The 24,720-nt window shown below is 42.3% G+C and overlaps 1 protein-coding gene across 2 annotated transcripts in view; it reads left to right on the forward strand.

Moving 5' to 3' along the window:
• The window catches only part of SPATA18 (spermatogenesis associated 18), a 47,139-nt gene that overhangs the window by 9,404 nt on the left and 13,015 nt on the right, over positions 1-24,720 (forward strand). Inside the window, exons 2-8 of one of the 2 annotated variants that reach the window (XM_040238190.1) lie at positions 7,661-7,766; positions 7,898-8,013; positions 10,746-10,852; positions 16,912-17,007; positions 19,150-19,395; positions 21,008-21,320; positions 22,882-23,040. In XM_040238190.1, the coding sequence (XP_040094124.1) occupies positions 7,661-7,766; positions 7,898-8,013; positions 10,746-10,852; positions 16,912-17,007; positions 19,150-19,395; positions 21,008-21,320; positions 22,882-23,040 (1,143 nt within the window). The remainder of the gene's footprint in view (positions 1-7,660; positions 7,767-7,897; positions 8,014-10,745; positions 10,853-16,911; positions 17,008-19,149; positions 19,396-21,007; positions 21,321-22,881; positions 23,041-24,720) is intronic. The other variant, XM_040238191.1, reaches the window with a different exon arrangement.

The following is a 24,720-nucleotide window of genomic DNA, read 5'->3' on the forward strand; positions in this document are numbered from 1 at the left end:
TCTTCATGCATTATTGCCTTTAAGCTTTAGAAGAACCTATGAAATAGCAGGCTTTATTTTCTGTATTTTACACATGAGAAAACCAAATCCCAGGAAGGCAGCTTGCTTGCCCAACGCCACTCCACTTTATAACTTGGTTTTGAACCTAGCTCTTTTGCTTGTCAAGTCCATTCTGTTATCTCCTACAGAAGGAGGGGAGGACATTCCACTGACTTGCAGTGTCTGTTTCCTGCCATCCTTCCCTCATCCACCCTCTAAAAATACACACCCCAGTCAGCGGTGGCAGTGGGGAGATTGGAATGGGGAAGGAAGATAGAAATTAGGGCTTTGCTTTTCATATGTGAATTTCCAGGGTCAACTGCAAAGACCTGAGAAATGCCACCCCTCAGACTAGACTCCACATCCTTCCTACTGATCATCTTTTTTCCTTGCTCCTGTACATATTTGCTAATTGGCATGTTTGGAAATGGCATTCTTGTTCTATGTAAAATGACTTTTTTTTAAAAGAAGAGTATTAAAAAACAAAAATATCAGACAAATCATTGTTAAATGATTGTAACTTTCATATTTTAAATGATACTGTGGTAAATCTTTTTGCACAGTTTCTTATCTAATATAGATGAAGCATATTTTCTGTATATGAAAGTAAAGTTTCTCAAAGTGGAAATAACTACATTTTGTACTAAAATTGATAGATTTGAATAGCTTTTCAAATTGAAATTTGCAAAGCTTTTCAAATTGAAATTTTCAAGTTGATTAAAAATATTAATGTATTAATGTATTAGTGATACATTTTATTATTAGTATTTGCAGAGAATGAGATGGTTGGATGGCATCACCGATTCAATGGACATGGGTTTGGGTGGACTCTGGGAGTTGGTGATGGACAGGGAGGCCTGGCGTGCTGTGGTTTATGGGGTCGCAAAGAGTTGGACACGACTGAGCGAGTGAACTGAACTGAACTGGGGTGAAAATTTTCTCTTTCTAATATTGTGCAGGTGATTCAAGTTTAGAATAGTATGATGAGAGAGCCATTTCAACACAGGCTGTGATGATTGAGGTCTCATGTGGAGAAATGTTAATAAAGTCAAGGCTGCTCAAAAGTATAGGAATTGAAAGGGATTAAAGGATTGTTGATCTGGGGCTCATGGCACACTAGCGAAATAGGCTTGTGTGGGAGTGGAGAGAGCTGCTGGAGGAAGTGAGGCAGCAAAAGTCATGGAGAGGCACATTATGAAAAACCTTGTAAATAAGGCAACATTTAAGCTCAGTTGGTCAGGAGGTTTGGTCTGGTCTAGAGAGTGATAACACTAAAGGGATGGGAACAAAGCCTCTGTTTTGTTGCTCTCCTTCCCCACACTGCAAAACTTCTTGAAAGACTAATCTGTCTTCACTGTCTTTGCTTCTTTAACTCCCATTTGTTCCTCAACCTGGAATGATCTGGAACAACATCAAGTATCCTTTCCCCAAAACATTCTGCTGTAACTGCTCCACTTGATGGTCAGGTCAAGTCTAATATCTCTCTTTTTATTCCATAGTCCTTATCTCCTTGATTTCTCTGCAGCAATTGACACATCTTATCCAATTTTATTGGACTTCTCCTGTAGCTCAGATAGTAAAGAATCTACCTGCAATGCAGGAGACCTGGATTTGATCCCTGGGTCAGGAAGATCCCCTGGAGAAGGGAATGGCAACCCACTCCAGCAGTATTCTTGCCTGGAGAATTTCATGGACTAGGAGCCTGGTGGGTTATAGTCCATGGGGTCACAGAGAGTCAGACATGACTGACACTTTCATCCAGTTTTACAGCTCTAGCTACTTCCCAGATGCTGGTGATGCCAAGATTTATCTCCAGCCTGGGCCTTTCTCCAGAGCTCCCGACCTGAATGGCTGGCCACCTGCCTTCCAGACAGCTCCATGTGGATGGCCAGATCCTCTGAGTCAACATGAACCAAACAGGATGAGTTGCCCTCCCTCCTGTCTTGTTGCTTCTCTACTTGTGGCCTCTGGTTAGGCAACAGCATCACAATCTCCCCTGTGGCCCAAGTCAGAAACCTGGTCTCCTCTCTTTCCATCACACCTTGTAAATGGGTTCATCAAGCCCTGAGGAGTCTACCTTTTAAAGGTCTCAGATATCTCCCACCTTTCCCCTTTAGCTGCAGTTGCTCTTATTCAAACTCCAATCATTTCTTACATATGTGGGGAAACCAACTTCTGGGGTATGGTTAAGGCAGATCTCACATGAACTTTGTAGCAATAATGCCTACAGCTGCAGGAGAGTAAGGAAGGAAACATACTGACAAAGCAGCTGCTTGCTGTGCAGAGAATTCTTTCCCTCACAACTCACAGTATTTTTTTGCAGCCATCATGCTTACAAAAGGAGGCTAGTAGCCCATCTCCATCACACAAGGTTTTTTTTTTTTCCTTCAAAAGAACATTTTTCAAAAAAAGATATATTAGTAATGCTGGTGGTTATATTCTGGAATATGACACTCCTTTCTGTTATTTCTAGCTTTCCTATCTTCACGAAGTCACTAAAATAAATTTGAAGTTTCCTTGTTTAAGTTCCACACTAGCAACATGGCATATTCCTATTGATTTCCTGCCTTTCTCCATGCCTCCCTGCAATCCAATTTTTATACAACTCTTCATGGGATTGTTTTGGGGCTCCTCATTGCCCAAATCAGTGATTTTCAACACAGCTAAAACCCTATTCCCTGGGATAGTATTGTTAAAACTTACCCACAAAGTTAATGCACTTTATTTCACAACATAGCACGCATACCCCCTTTGTTGCTGTTGTTCAGTCGCTCAGTCGTGTCTGACTCTTTGCATCCCCATTGGCTGCAGCACGCCAGGCTTCCCTGCCCTTCACCATCTCCCAAACTTGCTTAAACTCTTGTCCATTAAGTCAGTGATGCCACCCAACCATCTCATTCTCTGTTGTCCCCTTCTCCTCCTGCCTTCAGGCTTTCCCAGCATCAGCGTCTTTTCTAATGAGTTGGTTCTTTGAGTCAGGTGGCTAAAGTACTGGAGCTTCAGCTTCAGCATCAGTCCTTCCAGTGAATATTTGGGGTTGATTTCCTTTAGGATGGACTGGTTTGATGTCCTTGCAGTCCAAGGGCTCTCAAGTCTTCTCCAACACCACACCCCCAACACCATATACCCCCTTATATAAATGAAGTAAAGGTTTCATTAATAATTCTTATTTGTAATTGTGATGTAACTGTTTTCTCTTTCATTAAATTTTTTTAGAAGGAGCTATTCTTGTTGTTGATCAGTCACTAAGTCATGTCCAACTCTTTGCATGGACTGCGGCACGCCAGACTCCTCTGTCCATGGAATTCTCCAGGCAAGAATCCTGGAGTGGGTGGCCATTCCCTTCCCCAGTAGATCTTCCTGACCCAGGGATTGAACCCGGGTCTCCTGCATTGTAGGCAGTTTCTTGACCATCTGAGCCACCAGGAAAGCCCAAACTCCTTAAACTGTTTGGAAAGAGTGTTCTCCCTCACATACCTCTTACCCCTTCCCAAACTACCTGACTTCCTCCTCAGGTAATGCTAGGATCAGTGGGACCTTGGCCAACACAGATGTGATTCCACAGCTCTCAGAATCTCTCAGCTAGATGGTTACAACTGCCTACCTCCTTCCCAGATGCACTCTCTAATCCAATTATCTGGTCTGCTCCTGCCAGAGTCATTTTTGTGAAATCAATGCAAACCCTCCACTTGCCCCATTAAACTTTTCAGTGATTGGATAGAGCCCAGAGCTCTTCATGTGACAAATAAAGTCCTTATTACTTAGTCTCTGGACCCTGTGTTCTCCTCTCCTGTACAGTAGGCCTTGCCACTTCTTGCCTTGATAATAATACTTGCTCTTCCTCCACTCAAAGTGTCTCAACCTCCCACCCATCACCTCGTACCAGAGTATATTTTACTTCTTCTACAGCTCACTATCTTCTTAGAGCACTTAGTAAATTCTATGGGAATTATTTATCCCCTGTGTGTTTCCTACTCTCTATCCTGCTTCCCCAGCTGGTGAACTCATTGACAGCAGGCAACCTTTTATTTTTTAATGTAGTTTTCTTCCCTGAGCTGGCCAGCCCAAGGCTTAGGAAGTAAAGGAATTCAAGGATTTATGAGTGAATGAGATTTGGAGTTAGGAGACAGTACAATTAGTTCATGGACTTCTCAGAGGGCACTAGTGGTAAAGAATCTACCTGCTAATGCAGGAGATGAAAGAGACTAGAGTTTGATCCCTGGGTTGGGAAGCTCCCCTGGAGGAGGGCTTGGCAACCCACTCCAGTGTTCTTGCCTTAAGAATCCCGTGGACAGAGGAGCCTGGTGGGCTATAGTCCATAGGGTCGCAAAGAGTCAGACACGACTGAAGCGAACGAGCACGCACGCAAGCACATAGTTAGTTCATATCTTTGCTCTGTTCATCTTGTGGGGAGTAACTGTTTGGTAGAGTACTATGACAATGGCAAGTTGAGTGTCTTGTGTAATGCTTTGTGTTAGAAACGGGCAACGTGTTGTGACATGTCTTGGGATCAGAAACAGTCTGACATGGTATATTCTCTTATGTTAGTGGTGTGTGCAAACTCATTTGATAAACATTGGACCCCTACTTTGTGCCTGGCACTGGTCAAGGCGCAGAAACCTATAGTAATAATACTACAATAATCCTAATTATTATATACCTTCTCTACTCTGCACCTATGCTAGCTGGTGCGATCGTCCACCTTCTAAATTCCAATGAATGGAAGAGCATTTTTAAAATGTCTTCTCTAAGGAAATAAGCCAGTAAGCAGAGAACCAGATCTGAACTAGGGTCTGCCCTGTGACTCGGTCCATTGCTCCCTTCAGTTCTGTGCAGCATCTTACAGGTGCTACATTTTTTGTCTTGAAGGTGCAGAATGTGCATTATTTTGATTTAATTCTCTTAACACTCTGCAAGCCATAATCTTCATTTTCCTGGTTGGGAAATGGGCTCATAGAGGCTAAGCAACCTGTGCAGAATTACACACAAGAGTGGCAGGTAGCAGAGCTGAGATACTCAGGTCTGCTTGACTCCTAAGCCTATTCTCTGTCCACTTAGCACATGGCATGATCCAGCCAGAGGGCAAAAGGCTGTAGCTGGGGAATTGAAGTACACTGTGGTAAGTGCAGGAATGAAATAGCAAGGGCAAGGAGTTGCTGGTTCAACAAGGAAGGAATAGAGAGAGCTGATCAGGCTGTGGGTCCCGTATGTCCTGATCATGCCCATATTATGATAGTCACTCACTCACTCATTCATCAAATCTTTGGGGTCTTTGATTTGCCATGGATACTAGCAGTGACTGATGAGAAAGACAAAGTCTTTAAAAAAGAAAACTCATAGTCAGCTCACAGATTTTTTAGGAGAAGGGGATAGAAGAATGAGATATTTCAATTGTGTCCATTTCTTCTTATAAGTTACAATAGAGCTAATCCCAGGTACTATTAACCAGGCGTGGAAAGTAAAACAGCATCTCCCTCTCAGTTACAATGAGTCCCTTCCATCCTGACTGCTTACCTGGCCTGCAGGGTGCCCACAGAATCTGTCCTGCCAACCTCTCTGACCACCTACCCTCTGTTACATGCACCTACTTCTGGTTCAAGGTTGCCAGATTCCTTCCTGCCATTGGGCCTTTGCCCTTGGTGTTCCCACAGCCTGGCCTGCTCTTTCTCTGGTGCTCTGAATCTGAGACTTAGCTCTGGTGACTCCTCCTCAGAGAGGCTTCCCTGACTGCCCTCCTAATTCACTTTTTGTCACATAATCCAATCCTCCCCCTCCTCCTCCTGGCACTAATCACAATCCAAAAGTCAGTATAGTTTAGTAGTCAAGAGCATGGACTCTGGAAGCAGGTCTCAGTTCTGACATCATACTAGCTAAGTACCCTTGGGCATATTACTTAACATCTCTGGGTCTCAATTTTCTCATCTCAATATGGCAATGATGACAACAGTCCTCCTAATTTCCTACAGTACCTATGGTGTGGATTTTCTGAGTTTACCTACGTAAAGCATGGACAGTGCCTGGCACTTAGCAGGTATGTAATAAAGCCAAAGTGAGCGAATCATCTCATTTTCATTCATCCACACAATACATATTGAGTTCAAATACATAGAGTCAGTAAGATGAAGGGCTGGAGATGCCACAGTGACCCGGCCAGGCACAGCCTTTGTCCTCAGGAGCTTACTGCCTGTCTGAACCATTTCCCTGTTGACACAGGTCTGCATTTCACTTGTAAACTTTTGCCTGGAGGTCATCTAAACCTTTCCTCTTCATTCTAGTTTCTATCTCCCACTTCCTATCTTGGGATTCGTTGTACCCGGAAGGCACCCCTGCCTTATGATGGCTTGAGGTGACATGTAGGTCTATGCATTTTTACACCCACATGGTTTGTTCCTTGCAATTGCATTCTTTCCTTCGGGAGTCAGAATCAATTAGAGGTTTGGCTAGCAAGGCTTTGGTGAAAGCTCACCAAGGAGACAACAAAAGCAGCAGAAGAGTTGAAAGGTCTACCTCCTAACTTCTGTTTTGGGGGCAGACTTTCCCTGAGCCCAACTTCTTCACCCCTAGAGTTTGCTTGTTGGAAGCCTTTCTCAGACAATGGCTCTTAAATAGACCTTGTGCTCATCCCTAGAGTAAGACTTTGTTTCATTGCAGGGTAACTGTCTACTCTCCCATCTCCCCAGCTAGTCTGCATCACCATGAAGCCTAGGCCATCTTTTTGGTCTTCTTCCCCATTGTATCCTTCACCCAGCAATACCTTCTTATTGTTGAAAAATAGTGCCCTTTATGCACATGTTGAACTTAGGTAGAGGATAAGAACTAATAATGTGGGTAAATTAGGAGGCAATGATTTATCTTTTGTTACAAAATGTCTATTTATGAAAGAAGTGTTTGTAGGGTTCCATTGAGTAGGACTTCCCAGGTGTTGCTAGTAGTAAAGAATCTGTGATGAAAGAGTCTTGATTTGATGCCTGGGTCTGGAAGATCCCCTGAAGGAAGAAGTGGCAACCCATTCCAGTATTCTTGCTGAGAGGATCCCATGGACAGAGGACTGGTGGGCCACAGTTCAAGGAGTTGCAAACAGTTGGACACGGCTGAGTGTCTGGGCATAGCACACTGAGTAGGGAGTCAGGGTTATTGCTATAGAAAACAACTCCCACATTTCAGCAGCTTAATGCCCACAGACACACACACAACTTTCTCAATGATGTAACAGGTCAAGTGTTCAGTTAACAGCCTTCTAAATCTGTGGCTTCACTATCCCTTATGCTTCTGGGGTCCTCTGTTAGGTCTTCTGCATTTGGTTGGTAGATGGAGAGAGAGAGAGAGAGAGAAGACAGTCATTCAGGACAGTCACTCATCACTTCCCATCCCAGACCAGAACTGGGTTGCATGGCCACATTGGTTGCTAGGGAGACTGGGGAAGGCTGTCTAGCTGGGTGTCCAGGAGGAGAGGCAAGTGAGTTTTGTGAGCACACAGCAGTCTCTGCCCTGGGAGCATACTAGTGTCAGCTGGCCCTTGTGTAAAGTGATACGTATGTCCATAAAGTGACACTTGTGTCCACCGTGCAGTGGGTCCCAGAAGGATGAAATTGCACTGATGTCTGCCATTCTGGCTTTGCAGGCCAACTCATGTGATCAAAATCTAAATCACTGCCTCGAACTCATTGAACAAGTTGCCAAAGTGCAGGGACAACTCTTTGGGATCCTCACTGTAGCAGCCCAAGAAGGTGAGAACGGCCCGTGCGTCTCCCTCTGGTTCTCCCTCTTTGCCTTCTTTTCCTTTTCCCTTCCCTTTGCTCTCTGCCTGGGTGGATGTGGTTGGTTTTCTCTCGCTCACCTGGTCTGTGGATTCTTCCAGGAGGACATTATGATGGTGTGGAAACAATCAAATCACGCCTTTTGCCTTGGCTGGAGGCCTCCTTTACAGCTGCTTCCCTGGGAAAACCTGTGGACAGCAAGGTCCCCTCTCTACAGGTAGGGATACTGAAGGATCATCCTAGGTACTCAGCACCTGATCAGGCTCTGGGAGCTCAAACGTACATAAGGTACGGCTTTTTACCCAGTGAGGGGCTCGGTTCTAGTTATGGAACTGTGAGACATGGGTTGGAAAGTTGCGTTTCTATTTATTGTAGTATGTGGCATAATGGATTGAGTTTTCTCTTAAGACAGATCACGCATTAAAATCTCAGCCTTGCCTACTTCCTGGTGGTATGGCTTCAATCAACTCAAGGAACCTCTGCTTCCTCAGGATGAAAAGGGCCTGGTGATGGTCTGTATATGGGACATTGATGCACCCACTCTAGGCATTAAATAGTAACTTTTAAATGACAAGTTATCTCAAAAATAGACAAGCAACTCCTGCAGCTCAATTCTAGAAAAATAAACGACCCAATCAAAAAATGGGCCAAAGAACTAAATAGACATTTCTCCAAAGAAGACATACAGATGGCTAACAAACACATGAAAAGATGCTCAACATCACTCATTATCAGAGAAATGCAAATCAAAACCACAATGAGGTACCATTTCATGCTGGTCAGAATGGCTGCTATCCAAAATTCTACAAGCAATAAATACTGGAGAGGGTGTGGAGAAAAGGGAACTCTCTTACACTATTGGTGGGAATGCAAACTAGTACAGCCACTATGGAGAACAGTGTGGAGGTTCCTTAAAAAACTGGAAATAGAACTACCATATGAACCAGCAATCCCATTGCTGGGTATACACACCGAGGAAGTCAGAATTGAAAGAGACACGTGTACCCCAATGTTCATCGCAGCACTGTTTACAATAGCCAGGACATGGAAGCAACCTAGATGTCCATCAGCAGATGAATGGATAAGAAAGCTGTGGTACATATACACAATGGATTACTCAGCCATTAAAAAGAATACATTTGAATCAGTTCTAATGAGGTGGATGAAACTGGAGCCTATTATACAGAGTGAAATAAGCCAGAAAGAAAAACACCAATACAGTATACTAATGCATATATATGGAATTTAGAAAGATGGTAACAATAACCCAAATGCAAGACAGCAAAAGAGACACAGATGTATATAACAGTCCTTTGGACTCTGTGGGAGAAGGCGAGGGTGGGATGATTTGAGAGAATAGCATTGAAACGTGGATATTATCATATGTGAAACAGACCATCAGTCCAGGTTCGATGCATGATTCAGGGTGCTCAGGGCTGGTGCACTGGGATGACCCAGAGGGATGGGATGGGGAGGGAGGTGGGAGGGGGACTCAGGATGAGGAATACATGTACACCTATGGCTGATTCATGTCAATGTATGGCAAAACCACTACAATAGTGTAAAGTAAGTAGCCTCCAATTAAAAAAAAAAAAAAAAAGACAAGTTAGTCACCCTGACAGGTATCATGGGGGAGGGAAGGTGAGTCATAAGAGAAAGGGATCATTAAAAGGGGGGCAGCTCAGTATTCTGAAAAAGTAAAATAAAATAAATTACCTAATTGAAAACTTCCCAGATAAGAAAACTCAATCCTGGTAGACTGATCAAGAGAGTGTCGTCATTTGTGGCTGATATATCAGTAGTTTCCATGCAGCAGTGGTAGTGTTTTAATAGTTGAGGACCAGACTGAAAAGAGAACACATACTTTGCTCAGAGCAGGGGCCCCCAACCTCCAGGATCTAATGCCTGATGATCTGAGGTGGAATTGATGTAATAATAATAGAAATAAAGTGCACAATAAATGTAATTCACTTGAATCATCCTGAAGCCATCCCCCATCCCAGGGTCTGTGGGAAAATTGTCTGCCATGAAACTGGTCTCTGGAGCCAAAAAGGTTGGGGACTGCTGGTAAGGCACAGTTATCACTATGTCTGGATAAGCAAAACATTGGTAACCTTCATTTTCATGTTTTTTGGATTCATATAAATTTCTTTCAAAAGATGAACCATTTAGATCAGGCTGTGTTCTAAGACCATAGCTGTGTTCTAAGACCTGTTCTAAGACCAGGCTGTATTCTAAGACCACCATAGCTGTGTTCTAAGCAAGAGGGCCTTATGAGGTAGTGGCTGAAGGATTCCTGCTTAGAGATCACCTGACAGAATCCTTGCCCACCTTCTAAGGTCCTAGATAGATTGTCCAATCTATTAGGTCTGTTTCCTTAGTTGCTAAATGGGAACAATGCTTTTGTTTACCTAATAGGGTATTGTTAGAGTTAAACGTGATAAGCATGGGAAACAACTTACACGTAGGAAGTGCTCTGTAGATGTCAGTTTTCATTAAAGAAAGTTTTTACATGGGGGAAAAAATGTCTCTTAGATTTTACCCCCTGTAGATGTTATTCTGGGTGTAAAGATATAGAATGATATTTCAGTGTCTTTTAAAAAAATCTGAGGTATCACTTACCTGCAGTGAAAACCATAGGTTGATGAATTTTGACAAATGGATATATCCTTGTAACTCACATCCCTACTGAGATACAGAACATTTCCATTCCTTCAGCTCATTTCCTTGTGCCGCTTCCCAGTCCCCTCCCTCCGCCCTTAGGGCAATCACGCTTTGGATTTGTATCACTCTAGGTTAATTATGCCTGCTCGGAAACTTCACGAAAATGAAACAATACATTACATGCCCTTTGGGCTTGACTTCTTTTGTCCAGAGTAATGTTTTTGCTGTCCATGTGGCTTCATGTTTTCAGACTCTGTTTTGATTTTTTTTTTTTTATCATTCCAGGACACCTTCGATAAGGACAGACATAAGGAGTCTGGTACTCGGGACATACAACAATTAGATGCTGATTTGAGTGCAACTCGTAATCAGCTCAACCAGGTTCAAGACGAGTAAGAGGAATGCAAGTTATCTTCTTTCAAAAAGAATTGCTTATTCTTAATATTTAAGTTTAAAAGGAAAATATTAGCTCATGTAAAATGTAGATATTTGCAAATACGTAACATGACGTGTGTGTGTGTATGAGTGGGGAGTCAGTGTCTTTGAATTTGGGGATAGGATTTCTATGTTATGATCCCTAAGACTCTGGTTCCCATGGCTCCGTTCCTGAGGTTCCTCCTTCTTCATAGGCCCACTATCAGTCCATGTTTATAAAAAAGAAAGATTGTAATATGCAAATCTACCTTTGGGAAGGAAAATAAGAAAACATGCAGACAGGAAAAGAGTGAAGATCAGGTAAAGAGAAAAGATAAGAGAAAGAGAGAAAAAGTAAAATGAAGCAGTCTGCATCTATCTGTCATTTAAGGCCTATGTATTCCTAAGAAGCATTCAAAATTTTGGAATAATTTTGATATACAAAAGTGTAATTTGAAAAAGTTAAGTAATGTCAGGCAATAATGGACCTCAGATGTATGCTATGTGCAAAGCCAGGGTAGCAAGCTCAAGGAATCACTGCAATGAAAATTGCAAACTTTGGGTTTGTACTTGATGGAGACAGACAAATGTGATGCAACTGCTTTCAACTTAACTAACAAAAATCCATCAATAAGGTGTTTCTCCCACCGCAGCATTGCTCCATGGCTGACCTGCAGAGGGCAGCAAAGGATTCTTTTGTCACAAGTTAGGGCTTATGGAAGAATAAAGAATCTACCTACAATGCAAAAGACCTGGGTTCGATCCCTGGTCTGGAAGATACTCTGGAGAAGGGAATGGCAATCCACTCCAGTATTCTTGCCTGGAGAATCCCATGGACAAGAGGAGGCTGGCGGGCTACAGTTTGTGGGGTTGCAAAGAGTCGGACACTACTGAGCAACTAACACACTACACAGGGCTTATGATGAAATACCATGTGGCATTCTGCCTTGTTCTCTGCTGAGACTTCCTTCTAAGGAAAACATCTCTATTGATCGATTGATTTAGTTTTGCCCAATTATAAAAGTTATACACATTTCCTTCTCAAAATGCATATAATAAAAGTACAAAGGTGAAAATCACCTATTAGTTTATGCCTATTAACATTTTTTGGAGAAGGCAATGGCAACCCACTCCAGTAGTCTTGCCTGGAGAATCCCAGGGACGGGGGAGCCTAGTGGGCTGCCATCTATGGGGTCGCACAGAGTTGGACACGACTGAAGTGACTTAGCAGCATTAACATTTTTGCATATTTTGCTCTAGACATTTTTCCTTTCACACACACACACACACACACACACACACACACACACAGAGTTACCTCCCCACACACTCACTAATTTTTCCAGTTGGAGCCATTGTCAGCCAGTGTTATAGCTGCAGCAGTCAAAATTTACAAATGTAATGTGCACAATGGGTAAATTCCTCTGAATATCTATGACTTAATTCAACTAATGTCCCCTGATTTGGAGAGGGGTAAGGAGGAGCCTTAACCCTGCCACTTCTTTTCTGGTTTATAGTAGTTCTTTTTGTGTAACTCTTCAGTTAATTCCAAGTTCAGACTTCTGTTAGGGGCTGTGTTTGCCCTTTCAGGGGGTCTCACTGTCCTCCTCCTTCCTTAGATGGCCGTCTAGGGGTGGAGGGATGCTTTTGCACTCTCCTGGTGCTGGAGGAGAGGGGCTTTGGGTCTTGTACTTCCCTCTGGCTTCTTGCTGCCTTGGTTCTGCCTGGACACTAGAGTCTTGTGCTGATGGATGCTGAGTTGTGGCTTGTTGGTTAGGTTTCCTGGGGCATTCGATGGCTTTTGCTGCTGCCTCTGGTTACGAGGCAAATCTTTGTGACCTTTCCGGTTCTTGACTTCAGGCAGCACACATAGGAGCCAGGAATTCCTACCTCCCTCTCTTGTCACCATAGCTGTGTAGTTACCCATAAGAGGTATCATGGACCAAAAGCTATGACTGCGTGGATTTTTTTTTTAAAGCGTTTATCTGGAAATAATGTCAAATACAGAAAATTTACAAGAATAGTACTAAAAACACCCATGTACCCTTTCATAGGCCTTTTGCCCTGTTTACTTTATCATTTGTACTTATACTCTGTGTGTACACTCCCCTCACCCATTTGAAAGTTGCACACAGTAAAGTGCTTGTTTTTTTCCCTAAATTTCCTACTTTTGTTTTGGTTTAACCCATTTGTGGCTCATATTCTATTTCTGGAGGCTGTTCACCCAGGTTTAATGGTAGCCAGCTCTCTCCTCCACTACTCTGCTTCCTTGTCTCTAAATCCAGGATGCTATCTACTGTGGAATGAAGGGCCCATCCAAGGAGGTTCCAAGGTCTAACCTTGCGGAGTCCAGTTTGGGTGTGACTCAGTTCCAAAGGAGCCAATTCCAATAGAATGGGGACAGGTCTGTCCAGGTTTGATGAGCCCTAGACAAGGGAAGACCACTAGATTTTATGCTGGGACTCTGGTTAGAAACCTCACCTGTTCTCATTTCCTGTGTCCAATCTATTAGAGGATCCAGTGGAATCTACCTCCTAAACACCTCCTGCACACGGTCCTTTCTATACTACTACTGCTGCTCTCGGTCAAACCTCTGTAAGCTCTCACCTCAGTTGCCTTCCAACCAGCTTCCCTGGGTCTGTTCTTGCTCTACTACCATCCATTTTACACACAGGAAATAGAAATATATTTTTATTATAGCAAGTAACTCCCCCACGTCCAGCTTAAAGCCTCTTCAGTTCAGTTCAGTTCAGTCACTCAGTCGTGTCTAACTCTTTTCGACCCCATGAATCACAGCATGCCAGGCCTCCCTGTCCATCACCAACTCTCGGAGTCCACTCAGACTCACATCCATCAAGTCAGTGATGCCATCCAGCCATCTCATCCTCTGTCGTCCCCCAATCCCTCCCAGCATCAGAGTCTTTTCCAATGAGTCAGCTCTTCGCATGAGGTGGCCAAAGTACTGGAGTTTCAGCTTCAGCATCATTCCCTCCAAAGAACACCCAGGACTGATCTCCTTTAGAATGGACTGGTTGGATCTCCTTGCAATCCAAGGGACTCTCAAGAGTCTTCTCCAACACCACAGTTCAAAAGCATCAATTCTTCGGTGCTCAGCTTTCTTCACAGTCCAACTCTCACATCCATACATGACCACTGGAAAAACCATAGCGTTGACTAGACGGGCCTTTGTTGGCAAAGTAATGTCTCTGCTTTTGAATATGCTATCTAGGTTGGTCATAACTTTTCTTCCAAGGAGTAAGTGTCTTTTAATTTCATGGCTGCAATCACCATCTGCAGTGATTTTGGAGCCCCCCAAAATAAAGTCTGACACTGTTTCCACTGTTTCCCCATCTATTTGACATGAAGTGATGGGACCAGATGCCATGATCTTAGTTTTCTGAATGTTGAGCTTTAAAGCTTCTTAGTCACCCCTTTTTGTACTTAGGAAAAAAATTCTAAATTCCTCCTCAGAGCTCTCCCAGCCCTGTGTGATCCGACCCTACCTCTCGCTCCACCCTCATCTCATGCCAGGCTCCCCTCATCCAGTCTTCCCTCTGCATCCTCACCTCGAGGCCTTGCCTGTGTCCTTTCAGAAAAGCAGAAGTCTTCTGCTGGTTCTTTGCAAGACTAGCTTTTTCTTGTCTTCCAGGTCTCAGCTTAAATGTGACTTTCTCAGAGTCTGTGACCACTCTACACTGAACAGTCTTTCCTTACTCTCTCACTTTTCTCTTTCAACGATTATCTATACCACAAGTTGAAACTTTGAAAAATTTGTTTGCATATTTATGGTTCACTACATTGGAAGCTCCAGAGGGTTACCATCCTGTATCACTATTCTCACACTTGTATATCCAGCACCCACCATTGTGCCGGCACATAATAAATCCTCAATAATTTGCTCAATGAATGAATAAATCTATAATGAAAAATAAATATGTTAGCCAGTTTAAAACAATGCTTGTCACATGAATGCACCCCCTTTATTCTTTCTGTATATCATCCAAGGGGGCCAAATTAGCCCTCTTACCCCTTTTGTTCATATGTGTATTAGCTCATCATGTGTGCCAGGTCTTTTTTTAAAAATTGAAGTATAGTTGATCTACAGTGTTGTGTTAGTTTTTGCTGTATAGCAACGTGATTCAGCTATACATTCATATATATATATATATATATACAGCTATACATTCATATATATATATACAGCTATACATTCATATATATATACACACATTCATATATATATATTCAGCTATACATTCATATATATATATATATATATATATACACACACATATTCAATAACATGCTCTTTTCCATTATGGTTAATCACAGAATAGTGACTAAATATTGACAGAATATTGATTAAATATTGAATAAATCCCTGTGCTACACAGTAGGACCTTGTTGTTTATCAGTTCTATAAACAATAGTTTGCATCTGCTAACCCTAAGCTTCTAATCCTTTCTCCCCCACCCTCTCTCCCTATGCCTTGTCTTGAGACAAAAAGCAAAAAAAAAAAAAAAAAAAAAGGAAAAATGATTACTGTTCACACTCTTCCCCCTTTCTTGGTCTATTTTCTTCTTTTAATATTCCACAATTTTCTCTTGGTAAAAGTGTTCATTTTCCCATATATACTTAAAAAAATCTATAACATGTTCACATTTAAATTAAATCATAGTAATTTCCTTTCAACTGTCAACATCTCTATTATGAAGTTATTGCTACTTTGGTTTTAGTTTAGACTTTAGGCATTTCATTGTTTCACTCATTCAGTTGTTTTTTTTTTTTTTTAATCTACTATTTGACAGGCACTATTTTACATGCTAGGGAGAAAGAGATCAATACAATAGACTCTTTGCCTCTCAATAGTTCACAGTTTGTTTGTAATGAGATTATAACAACTGTGGGAGGAGCTCGGAAGGTGAGACAAACTTGGCCTGAGTCAGACGTGGCCTTTGGAGAAGTATTCATGGATGAGTGGGCGTTTGTTGGAGGAGAACATATAAGATGGGATTTGGGGAAACTCACACCACTTCTTCTAGTTCCTCATTGCCTGGGACCAGTGGGGACTTGATAGGAATCTAGTTAGCCCATTATTTCTCAGTCTGCCTCACTGTATAGGGAAGGCCAGAGTTTAACCTTCCATTCTTCCGTCCGAGTGTAAGGGGGAAGACTGATGTAAGTTTGGATAGCAGTTGCAATCTCTTATTCTCAGAACTACTGTGATGAAAGAGACAGGGTATTCCAGGGATGTAGGGTCAGAGATGTCCGGAAACCTTTGATATGATCTCTCGCTCTACTAGGACAGCTTCACTGAGAACCACTGGTCCTTGTCCAGTGGCATCCATCGCATTCTCATGTCCTTTAATTTAGACCTAAAGAGATAGTATGATTTATTATGATTTGCCTACGATGAGAGGAGTCTTTGAAACTAACAATGACCAAACTAGGTTGAAAATGCAGGAAAATTGTCCTCAACTAGTGGTGGAAGTCAGAGGCGGGAACACGTGAGATACTTGGTAGTTGAGTGTAATTGTGGAAGACTTTCTTTATAGGTCGGCAAATAATTTTTTTTATATTTAGTAAGCCCAGGAAAATTAAGTCAAATACAATGCTACAGTGCAAAGTAATAAGAATAGGTATTACTATATTACAGAAAAATGGAGATTTTATAGAGAGAAGCAACCTGGGGATTTGGTATAATTAGAGAAGATGAATTAGGAGGGTGAGATGAAGAGATTGAACAAGTTTCTTTGTACTTTACATTCTAATATCAGTAATTATGTAGTCTTGTAGGGGTAGTAGCACTGAAATTTCTTTGAGTTTGACATTGAGGAAAGATGCTAGCATGTTTTTGCATACCAGTGTGCCTTAATATTTTTAATATCATCTGATTGAATGCAGATGTCTTATAATTTGTTCTTGTTTATGTTGAATTTATAGCATATGGCAAAAGTTCCCAAGAGAAACTATGCCTTGATTTAAAAAGTCTGCCAGTTTTGGAAAGTCTGTCTTTAGTTACTGATTTCTCTTACAGTATGGCTGAGACTGAAAAGACTCTTGAAGAACCCAAGAACAGATCTGCCATATCCCTTTTGGCTGCAGAGGAGGAAATAAATCAGCTAAAAAAGCAGTAAGAAAAAAAAAAATGACAAGATTATTGCAGGCTGCTCATTAATCTTTGAATTTAGCTTTCTTGGTGTTCCATGACAATACAAAAGAATCTGTCCACAAAAAGGAGAGGCAGCAATATTTTTATTAATATTTTATATACTTTTCTTATTACAAAAGCAGTCAGTTCGGTTCGGTTCAGTTCAGTCTCTCAGTCGTGTCCGACTCTTTGTGACCTCATGGACTGCAGCATGCCAGGCTTCCCTGTCCATCGCCAACTCCTGGAGCTTACTCAAACTCATGTCCATTGAGTCGGTGATACCATCCAACCATCTCATCCTCTGTTGTCCCCTTTTCCTCCCGCCTTCAATCTTTCCCAGCATCAGTGTCTTTTCAAATGAGTCAGCTCTTTGCATAAGATGGCCAAGGGAAGTTTCAGCTTCAGCATCAGTCCTTCCAATGAATATTCAGGACTGATTTCCTTTAGGATTGACTGGTTTGATCTCTTTGCAGTCCAAGGGACTCTCAAGAGTTTTCTCCAACACCATAGTTCAGAAGCATCAATTCTTTGGTGCTCCGCTTTCTTTATAGTCCAACTCTCACATCCATACATGACCACTGGAAAAACCGTAGCTTTGACTAGATGGACCTTTGTTGGCAGTGTCTCTGCTTTTTAGTATGCTGTCTAGGTTGGTCATAGCTTTTCTTCCAAGGAGCAAGTGTCTTTTAATTTCATGGCTGCAGTCACCATCTGCAGTGATTTTGGAGTCTAGGAAAGTAAAATCTGTCACTGTTTCCCATTGTTTCCCTATCTATTTGCCTATCTACTATAGAAAATCTTCAAAGCATAGTAGAAAGGAACCAAAAAGCTCTCATAATTCCAGAGCCAGTTCACTGTCACCATTGGATATTTCTTCCAATTAGTTCATTAAAAATAAAGACAACAAAATATGAGTATACAGTTGTAGACCCCATTTTTTCATTTAATATTTTTCTCTATTACCAAGAAAAAATAAAGCGGAGCTTAGTTTTAAATAGATCCATCATATTTCCTCATTTGAGTATTTCCCTAATATTAAATATTTACTTTGATGCCAATTTTCAACATTAGAAATAATTTTTTGTGGCAAATCTTAGTTTAAATTTCAGATTGTTAGTCTCTAAAGATAAAGAAATTTTTCTAGAAGGGGAAAATAAACACTGATCCTTTAAGGTTATACTTTTAAAAATCTTAACTTTGATTTTTCCCCCCAAAAGAGCAGTTGTAGTAAAATACATATATACACATTTCTACTGTCTTCATACATGTTCCAATTATTCTGATTTCTTAAGGAACATCCGTAAATTTTAGCTTGGAGCACTGCTCTGTTTTCCACTTCTAACTCCCCTCTCATCATCATTTCAATCTTTTTTTTTCTAGCTGAGAAAGCTTCTCAAATTCTTTATCTCCTATTACTCAGCAATTCTTATAGCACCTACTCTGTTCTTCACTGTTTCTAGGGCAGCGTTTAATTCTGCTACTGCATTTTCAGCTCCTCTGTATCCTTCTTAATTTTACCCCTTCCCTTTTCTTCTAACACCATTGTCATTTTCATCACGCCGTGTTCTCTTCTTATGACGTTTTCTCCCTGGTATAATGGTCACACCTCTTTGTATGTAATGAGGATGCCTATTTTATTTCTAAAACTTTTCTCCTTTCCGTAGTACATTATTTTTATAGGTCCACACATCTGCTTAGTGTTGTGGATGTTATTCAATTTCCAGTGAACTTTCTCCACCCCCAGCCCCCCACATTCTGAAGCACTAGTGAGAATAGATCATGTCTTGACCAGCTTCTGGAGTAGGTTTTGGAGGTCACTTGCTTCCAGAGTTTTGTGCAGTGAAGCATCTGCAAGGATTTCATGACTCTGCCCACAGCTTTGGCTAGAAAATTTGCACATCTATCTTTTCTTCAGGAGCTTTCCCATGCAAGCTGTAGACACAGTGTGGTTCCCCGACCCTGGCAATTCTGTTAATTTGTTCTTGTTCCTATTTCCATGAGTTTTCCAAGGCAATAACGACACACTAAATAGAGTAGCCTCATTAAGTATGCCAATTGCAGTTTATCACCTTTCCTCCATCTCTACCTCTCTCTCTTTTCTTTCAAACCTTTGTTTCTGTTCAGGCTTAAATCTCTTCAAGCCCAGGAAGAATCTCGCCACAGAAACTCAGATCGTAGGAGATCAGAGAAGCGGGGCTCCGAGCGTAGGAGAGTGGAGCTGCGGGGCTCAGAGCAGCGGGTCTCTGACCTGGACAGGTGGAGCGCAAACCAGCGGAACGCAGAAGCCGTGTGCGATTATGAGAAACAGCTCCGAACACTGAAGGATGAGATAGCTGTTCTGTCTGCTGAAAAATCTGTACTCCAAGGAAGGTCTGACAAACTCTCACAGATCTTTTCATTTAAGCCCCTTTTTGCCAAGTTAGTGATCAAAGCCTGGCTTGGTAAAGGAAAAAAAACAAAAGTAAAATGATATCCTGAACCCAAACCCCAACAGTATGGAAAATTTTGAACTGTAGAGGGCTGGTTTCTCTAACTGCTCCTTTCCAGAGAGAAAATACCTCCTGGATTTACACTACTTGGGCACTAATTAATTTCGGACTGACACCGAAGCTTATGGAATGGAACTGAGATGTGCAAAGGAAAGTTTGTGGCTTGAAACCAGATTTGAGTGCCTATATTGCAAAAGGCAGTACTCGTGTTGAAACACTTGATACCTGTGTTGAAACACTGTTCATGATGGGAGGATCCTGTTCTCTGAGTCCTAGGAGTCCTCTCTCCGGAGATGACCCACTGTCACTTTACTGCCAGGCATTTCCTTTTTCCATCTCACTTTGTCAGATGGGGTGCGTAGGTAAGGGAATGTGAAATTGCCTTCTACTGATGGACAAAATGTTAAGACAGGACATTCAGCCTTAAGTGAGGTCAAAGCAGCATGTTTCTCTGCCTTTTTTTGTGTTCTCTTAACACTTCCCTCTTCCCTGCCAGCCCCACAGTGTGCCCAGATTCAGGCTAACGTCAAAGCCACGCCTACCCCAGCTCTCCATTTCCTTAAATGTCACCTTAATCTTTCATTTTGGGGAATCGCTCCATCAGTGTGGTGCAGGTGCCAGCTTGTACTAGCTCCTGGGGACCGATTCAGTGCATTTCTACCTAACTCCAGGTTCAGTGACATCACATGAATAGTTTGAAATTGCCTATGGTGAGAGTGCTTGTTGCACTATGGAAATTGGCAAACACTATAAATGAGGGTTCCCCCCCACCTCCACCTTCCACCTTCAGAGAGGCTGCTTTGCACTACCTTTTGCCCCATAGTTGCTTCTACAAAACTTTCCCTTAGGATTAGCTAGTCTGATCATTTATTATGTACTTGGTAGCAATATATAATACCTTTAACCGACACAAGTACCTCCCCATATTCTTCCAACCCCCACCACCATCCTAAAATAGGGCACAAATTATGTAGGTGAAAATGGAGGATCTGGAGAGGAGACATGACTGCAAATGGTTTCATTGTTATAGAAGGAGAGCACATTTTCTTTCCCATTGTTCAGTCTGTTTATCTCATTTTATACCAGAAAGCTCAGTGATGTGTCAGTCGCCCAAGGTCAGGGTAAGAAATCTGACTTCTTTAACTCTGGCTTTTGCTAGCTGTGTTACTCTAGGACAGCCCTGCTAGCCTTTATGAGCCTCAAACCTCCTCATCTGTAAAATGGCCAGCAATCAATGCTGACCTTACCTGGCTGTTTGGAGGGTAAACTGATGCGCTGAGTGAGTGAAAGTGAGTTATAAATTCTAATGCATCAGGTAAATATAGAGTACTGTTTTTCCTTTGAGGAGACACAGTGCCTCTCACAGCGAGCTGCTCTCCTTGCCTCTGCCGCTGGCGGCTTCTGGTTTACGGGGAGAGAAGCAGCTGGAGTGTAGGAACAGAAGGGAGAAGGAGATCGGAGCACTTCCCTGCCTGATTCTTGCTCACCCACAGGTCCGCCAGGAGCCGATCTCCTAGTCCTGCCCCTTGCAGCCGCAGCCACAGCCACAGCCGCAGCCACAGCCACAGCCGCAGCCACAGCCGCAGCCACAGCCGCAGCCGAAGCAGATCCGCCAGCCCCTCCTCTGCCAAGGCCAGGACCCCGTCCCCGAATCGTGCCAAACTGTCCAGCGTGGCGCGCAAAGCCGCCCTGCTGTCCCGGTTCAGCGATGCTTATTCCCAGGGCCGCCTGGATGCTCAGTGCCTGCTGCGGCGCTGCATCGACAAAGCCGAGACGGTGCAGCGGATCATCTACATCGCAACTGTGGTACGTGAGGCTCGCGATGGGTCGCCGCGCTTCCGTGGTTCGTGGGCAAAGCGGGCCCAGGAACCTGGGTAACCTCAACAGGACACGCAAGAAGACTCGTAGGGCCTGAGATCACTGAAGGAGGGTGGGCTTCCGTTTCCTCCCTCCCTTCTTTCCTCTTTCCTCTCTTCTCCTGTTCTTTCTTTCTCTCTCCTTCCTTCTTACTTTCCTTCCATGCACCTATTACAAATATTTGCAATGAATTATTTTTCACACTAAGTAACCTTTTCTTATGGGCTTCCCTGGTGGTTCAGTGGTACACCTGCCAGTGCAGGTTTAATCTCTGGGTAGGGGAGGATCCCCTGGAGAAGGAAATGGCAGCCACTCCAGTATTCTTGCCTGGGAAATCCCATGGACAGAGGAGCCTGAAGGGCTACAGGCCATGGGGTTGCAAAAAAGTTGGACACAACTTAGCGGCTAAACAAGAACAAACATTTGATTGGTTATCTTCCATTCTTAGAAAAATCAAAAGGCTCTGAATATGTTAACTCTTATTTATTTAATGAAGAGCAGTTACTGAAATTGCTAATATAACAGCTATTTGAATATGGAAAATTAAAGAGTGCTTGTATATAGTCTTCAGTTCTATGGGTACCATATTGAGATACTAAGAGCTTGTTATGAGAACAATTAAATATTACAAAACAAAACAAAATATTGATGTAAGAGAAGAATTATCAGAATCTTTTGAATTTTATCGTATGTTTATTATATATTAGGAGTCAGCAAACTATGACCCCTGGGCCGTATCTGGTTCTGGCCTGTAATTTTAAGAGAAATACCACCCAGGAGTTATTATACAAGAATACTCTTACATTTTAAAGGATTGTTTAAAACAAAAAAAGTGACAAAAACATTTGGACCCACAAAGCCTAAAATGCCTACCATCTGGCTTCTTCCAGAAAAAAGTTTGCCAACCCCTGGGTTATATAGTTAAAAATCACATACTGATTTGTTAAAGTTCTATAATTGTAGAGGCCATATCTTTCATGCATAATTGAGGTTTTCCTATGCCTGCTACATAACAGATATTAAATAAATATTTTTTGAATTAATATCTGCCAGGAAACATGCCAGATGCTCAATATGTATCTGTGTATGACATGACCACTAGGTTGATAATTTTCTCTTATTTCTTGACAAGTAACATGATCATGCTCTGGGGACAAAGTGTCAACTGGCATACTTCAAGTATTTATGTAACCACAGGTGATTTTATTTCCTTGAATGCCTGCCTTGTCCTGCTTCTTGAAATCAGGGTTATCAGAACAATGGTCAACTGTCTCAAAATTGGTGAATATAGGTAATCTAATAGATGATGGATAGAACATGTATTTATGCACTTTCCAAAATTTAGTTGTGTATTTTCTCCCAGATTAAAAATAGGTTTGACTGCTGGACTTAGTTTTCAGAAGTCCAATATGATGCTGAATTTTTGGGGGGTATTCTTTCCTTGTTCCTTGCTTTGGACCTCTTTACTCCTCTCCTCCCACCAAATACATTGGCTGTATTTTATGTTCAGGAGGCGTTCCATGTGGCCAAAATGGCATTCAGACACTTCAAGATCCGTGTGAGGAAATCACTGACACCATCTTGTGCAGGGTCAAATGACTTTGAGGATGCTGTCTCGGATTATATCATCTGTCATCTCGATCTATATGATTCCCAAAGCAGTGTTAATGTAAGTGTTGGGTCTTTTTTTGGGGGACTGGTTTGCTGCAGCTGCAGCATTGAATACTAATAACTCAGAAATCATCCAGTGCTTACTATCACTTCTGATAGCTTATGGTGAATAATGTCCGATTTGTGATCTCTGAAGAAGATTTAACTTCGGGATCAGGGACCAGGCTTAATCACTCAAGAACTTTTGTGTAGCAGAGTTTTATTAAAGTATGAAAATGGACAGAGGAAGCTTCTGACATAGACGTTAGAGGGGGATGGAGAGTGCTCTCTTCCCTAGTCTTAGAGAGGCCTTATGTACTTTTATCAGACCCACTCCCACAACATACATCTTAAATTGGGTTTTCCAGTTAGTATGTATGGATGTGAGAGCTGGACTATAAAGAAAGCTGAGTGCCAAAGAATTGATGCTTTTGAACAGTGGTATTGGAGAAGAAAAACACTTGAGAGTCCCTTGGACTGCAGAGACCAACCAGTCCATCCTAAAGGAAATCAGTCCTGCATATTCATTGGAAGGACTAATTCTGAAGCTGAAACTCCAATACTTTGGCCACCTGATGAGAAAAACTGACTCATTTGAAAAGACCCTGTTGCTGGGAAAGATTGAGGGCAGGAGAAGAAGGGGATGACAGAGGATGAGATGGTTGGATGGCATCACTGACTCAGTGGACATGAGTTTGAGTAAGCCCCAGGAGTTGGTGATGGACAGGGAAGCCTGGCGTGCTGCAGTCCATGGAGTCGCAAGGAGTCGGACATGACTGAGCGACTGAACTGAACTGAACTGAACTGAACCAGACCCACTCCCACAGTATACAAGTTTTAAGATAACAAGATTAGTCAGAAGGTTCTTGTTAAGAAGAAACATATCCTTGAGCAAGATACATTGTTATATTGACTAAGACAAAGCAATGTAGAAAAAAAATGTTTGTCCTTTTCTCCTCCTTGTGAGCCTTGGAAGCTTTGTTCCTTCCTTGGGAGCCCCAGACATTTTATCAACCTGCCTAAGGACTGACTCTCTCACTTCTACGCAATGAAAGAGCAGGAATGAGCAGCATCCAATGTACTTTATAGAACCAGTCATTATTGGCTGTTTCTTTCTTAGACATTTTATGGGGAAACTATTTTGAGCTTTGTAGTTCTATTCTTCAGACAAGCCCTTAAGGTTGGGAGACAGAATATCATAGTACTTAAGAACAATGATTTGGGGAAAGATAGTTATGGATTTGCATCTTGGCTCTGCCACTTACTAGCTGTGTGACCTTGCACATTTACTTAACTTTTCTGTACTTGGATTTTCTAATCCTTAAATGGGAGCAACAGTGGTCACGACCCCACAGAGTTTGTGAGAGGATTAAATGAAAGGAAGCAGGTAATTTTCTTAGCAAAAAAAAAACTCTCAGTAAGAGCAAGATTATAATTGTTGGGCTTCCCAGGTGGCTCAGCGGCAGACTCTGCCTGCCCATGCAGGAGTTGTGGGTTTTATCCCTGGGTCAGGAAGTTCCCTTGGAGGAGGAAATGGGAACCCACTCCAGTATTCTTGCCTGAAAAATCCCATGGCAGGCTACAGTCCATGGGTCTCAAAGAGTCAGACACGACTGAGTGACTGAGCCTGAGTGATTATAATTGGCATTATTATAGATTATGGACAAGGCAGAGTTTTGTGCTGGTAGTCATATAACTT

Source organism: Oryx dammah, unplaced genomic scaffold, assembly GCF_014754425.2.
Source record: "Oryx dammah isolate SB20612 unplaced genomic scaffold, SCBI_Odam_1.1 HiC_scaffold_3, whole genome shotgun sequence".
NCBI lineage: Eukaryota > Metazoa > Chordata > Mammalia > Artiodactyla > Bovidae > Oryx > Oryx dammah.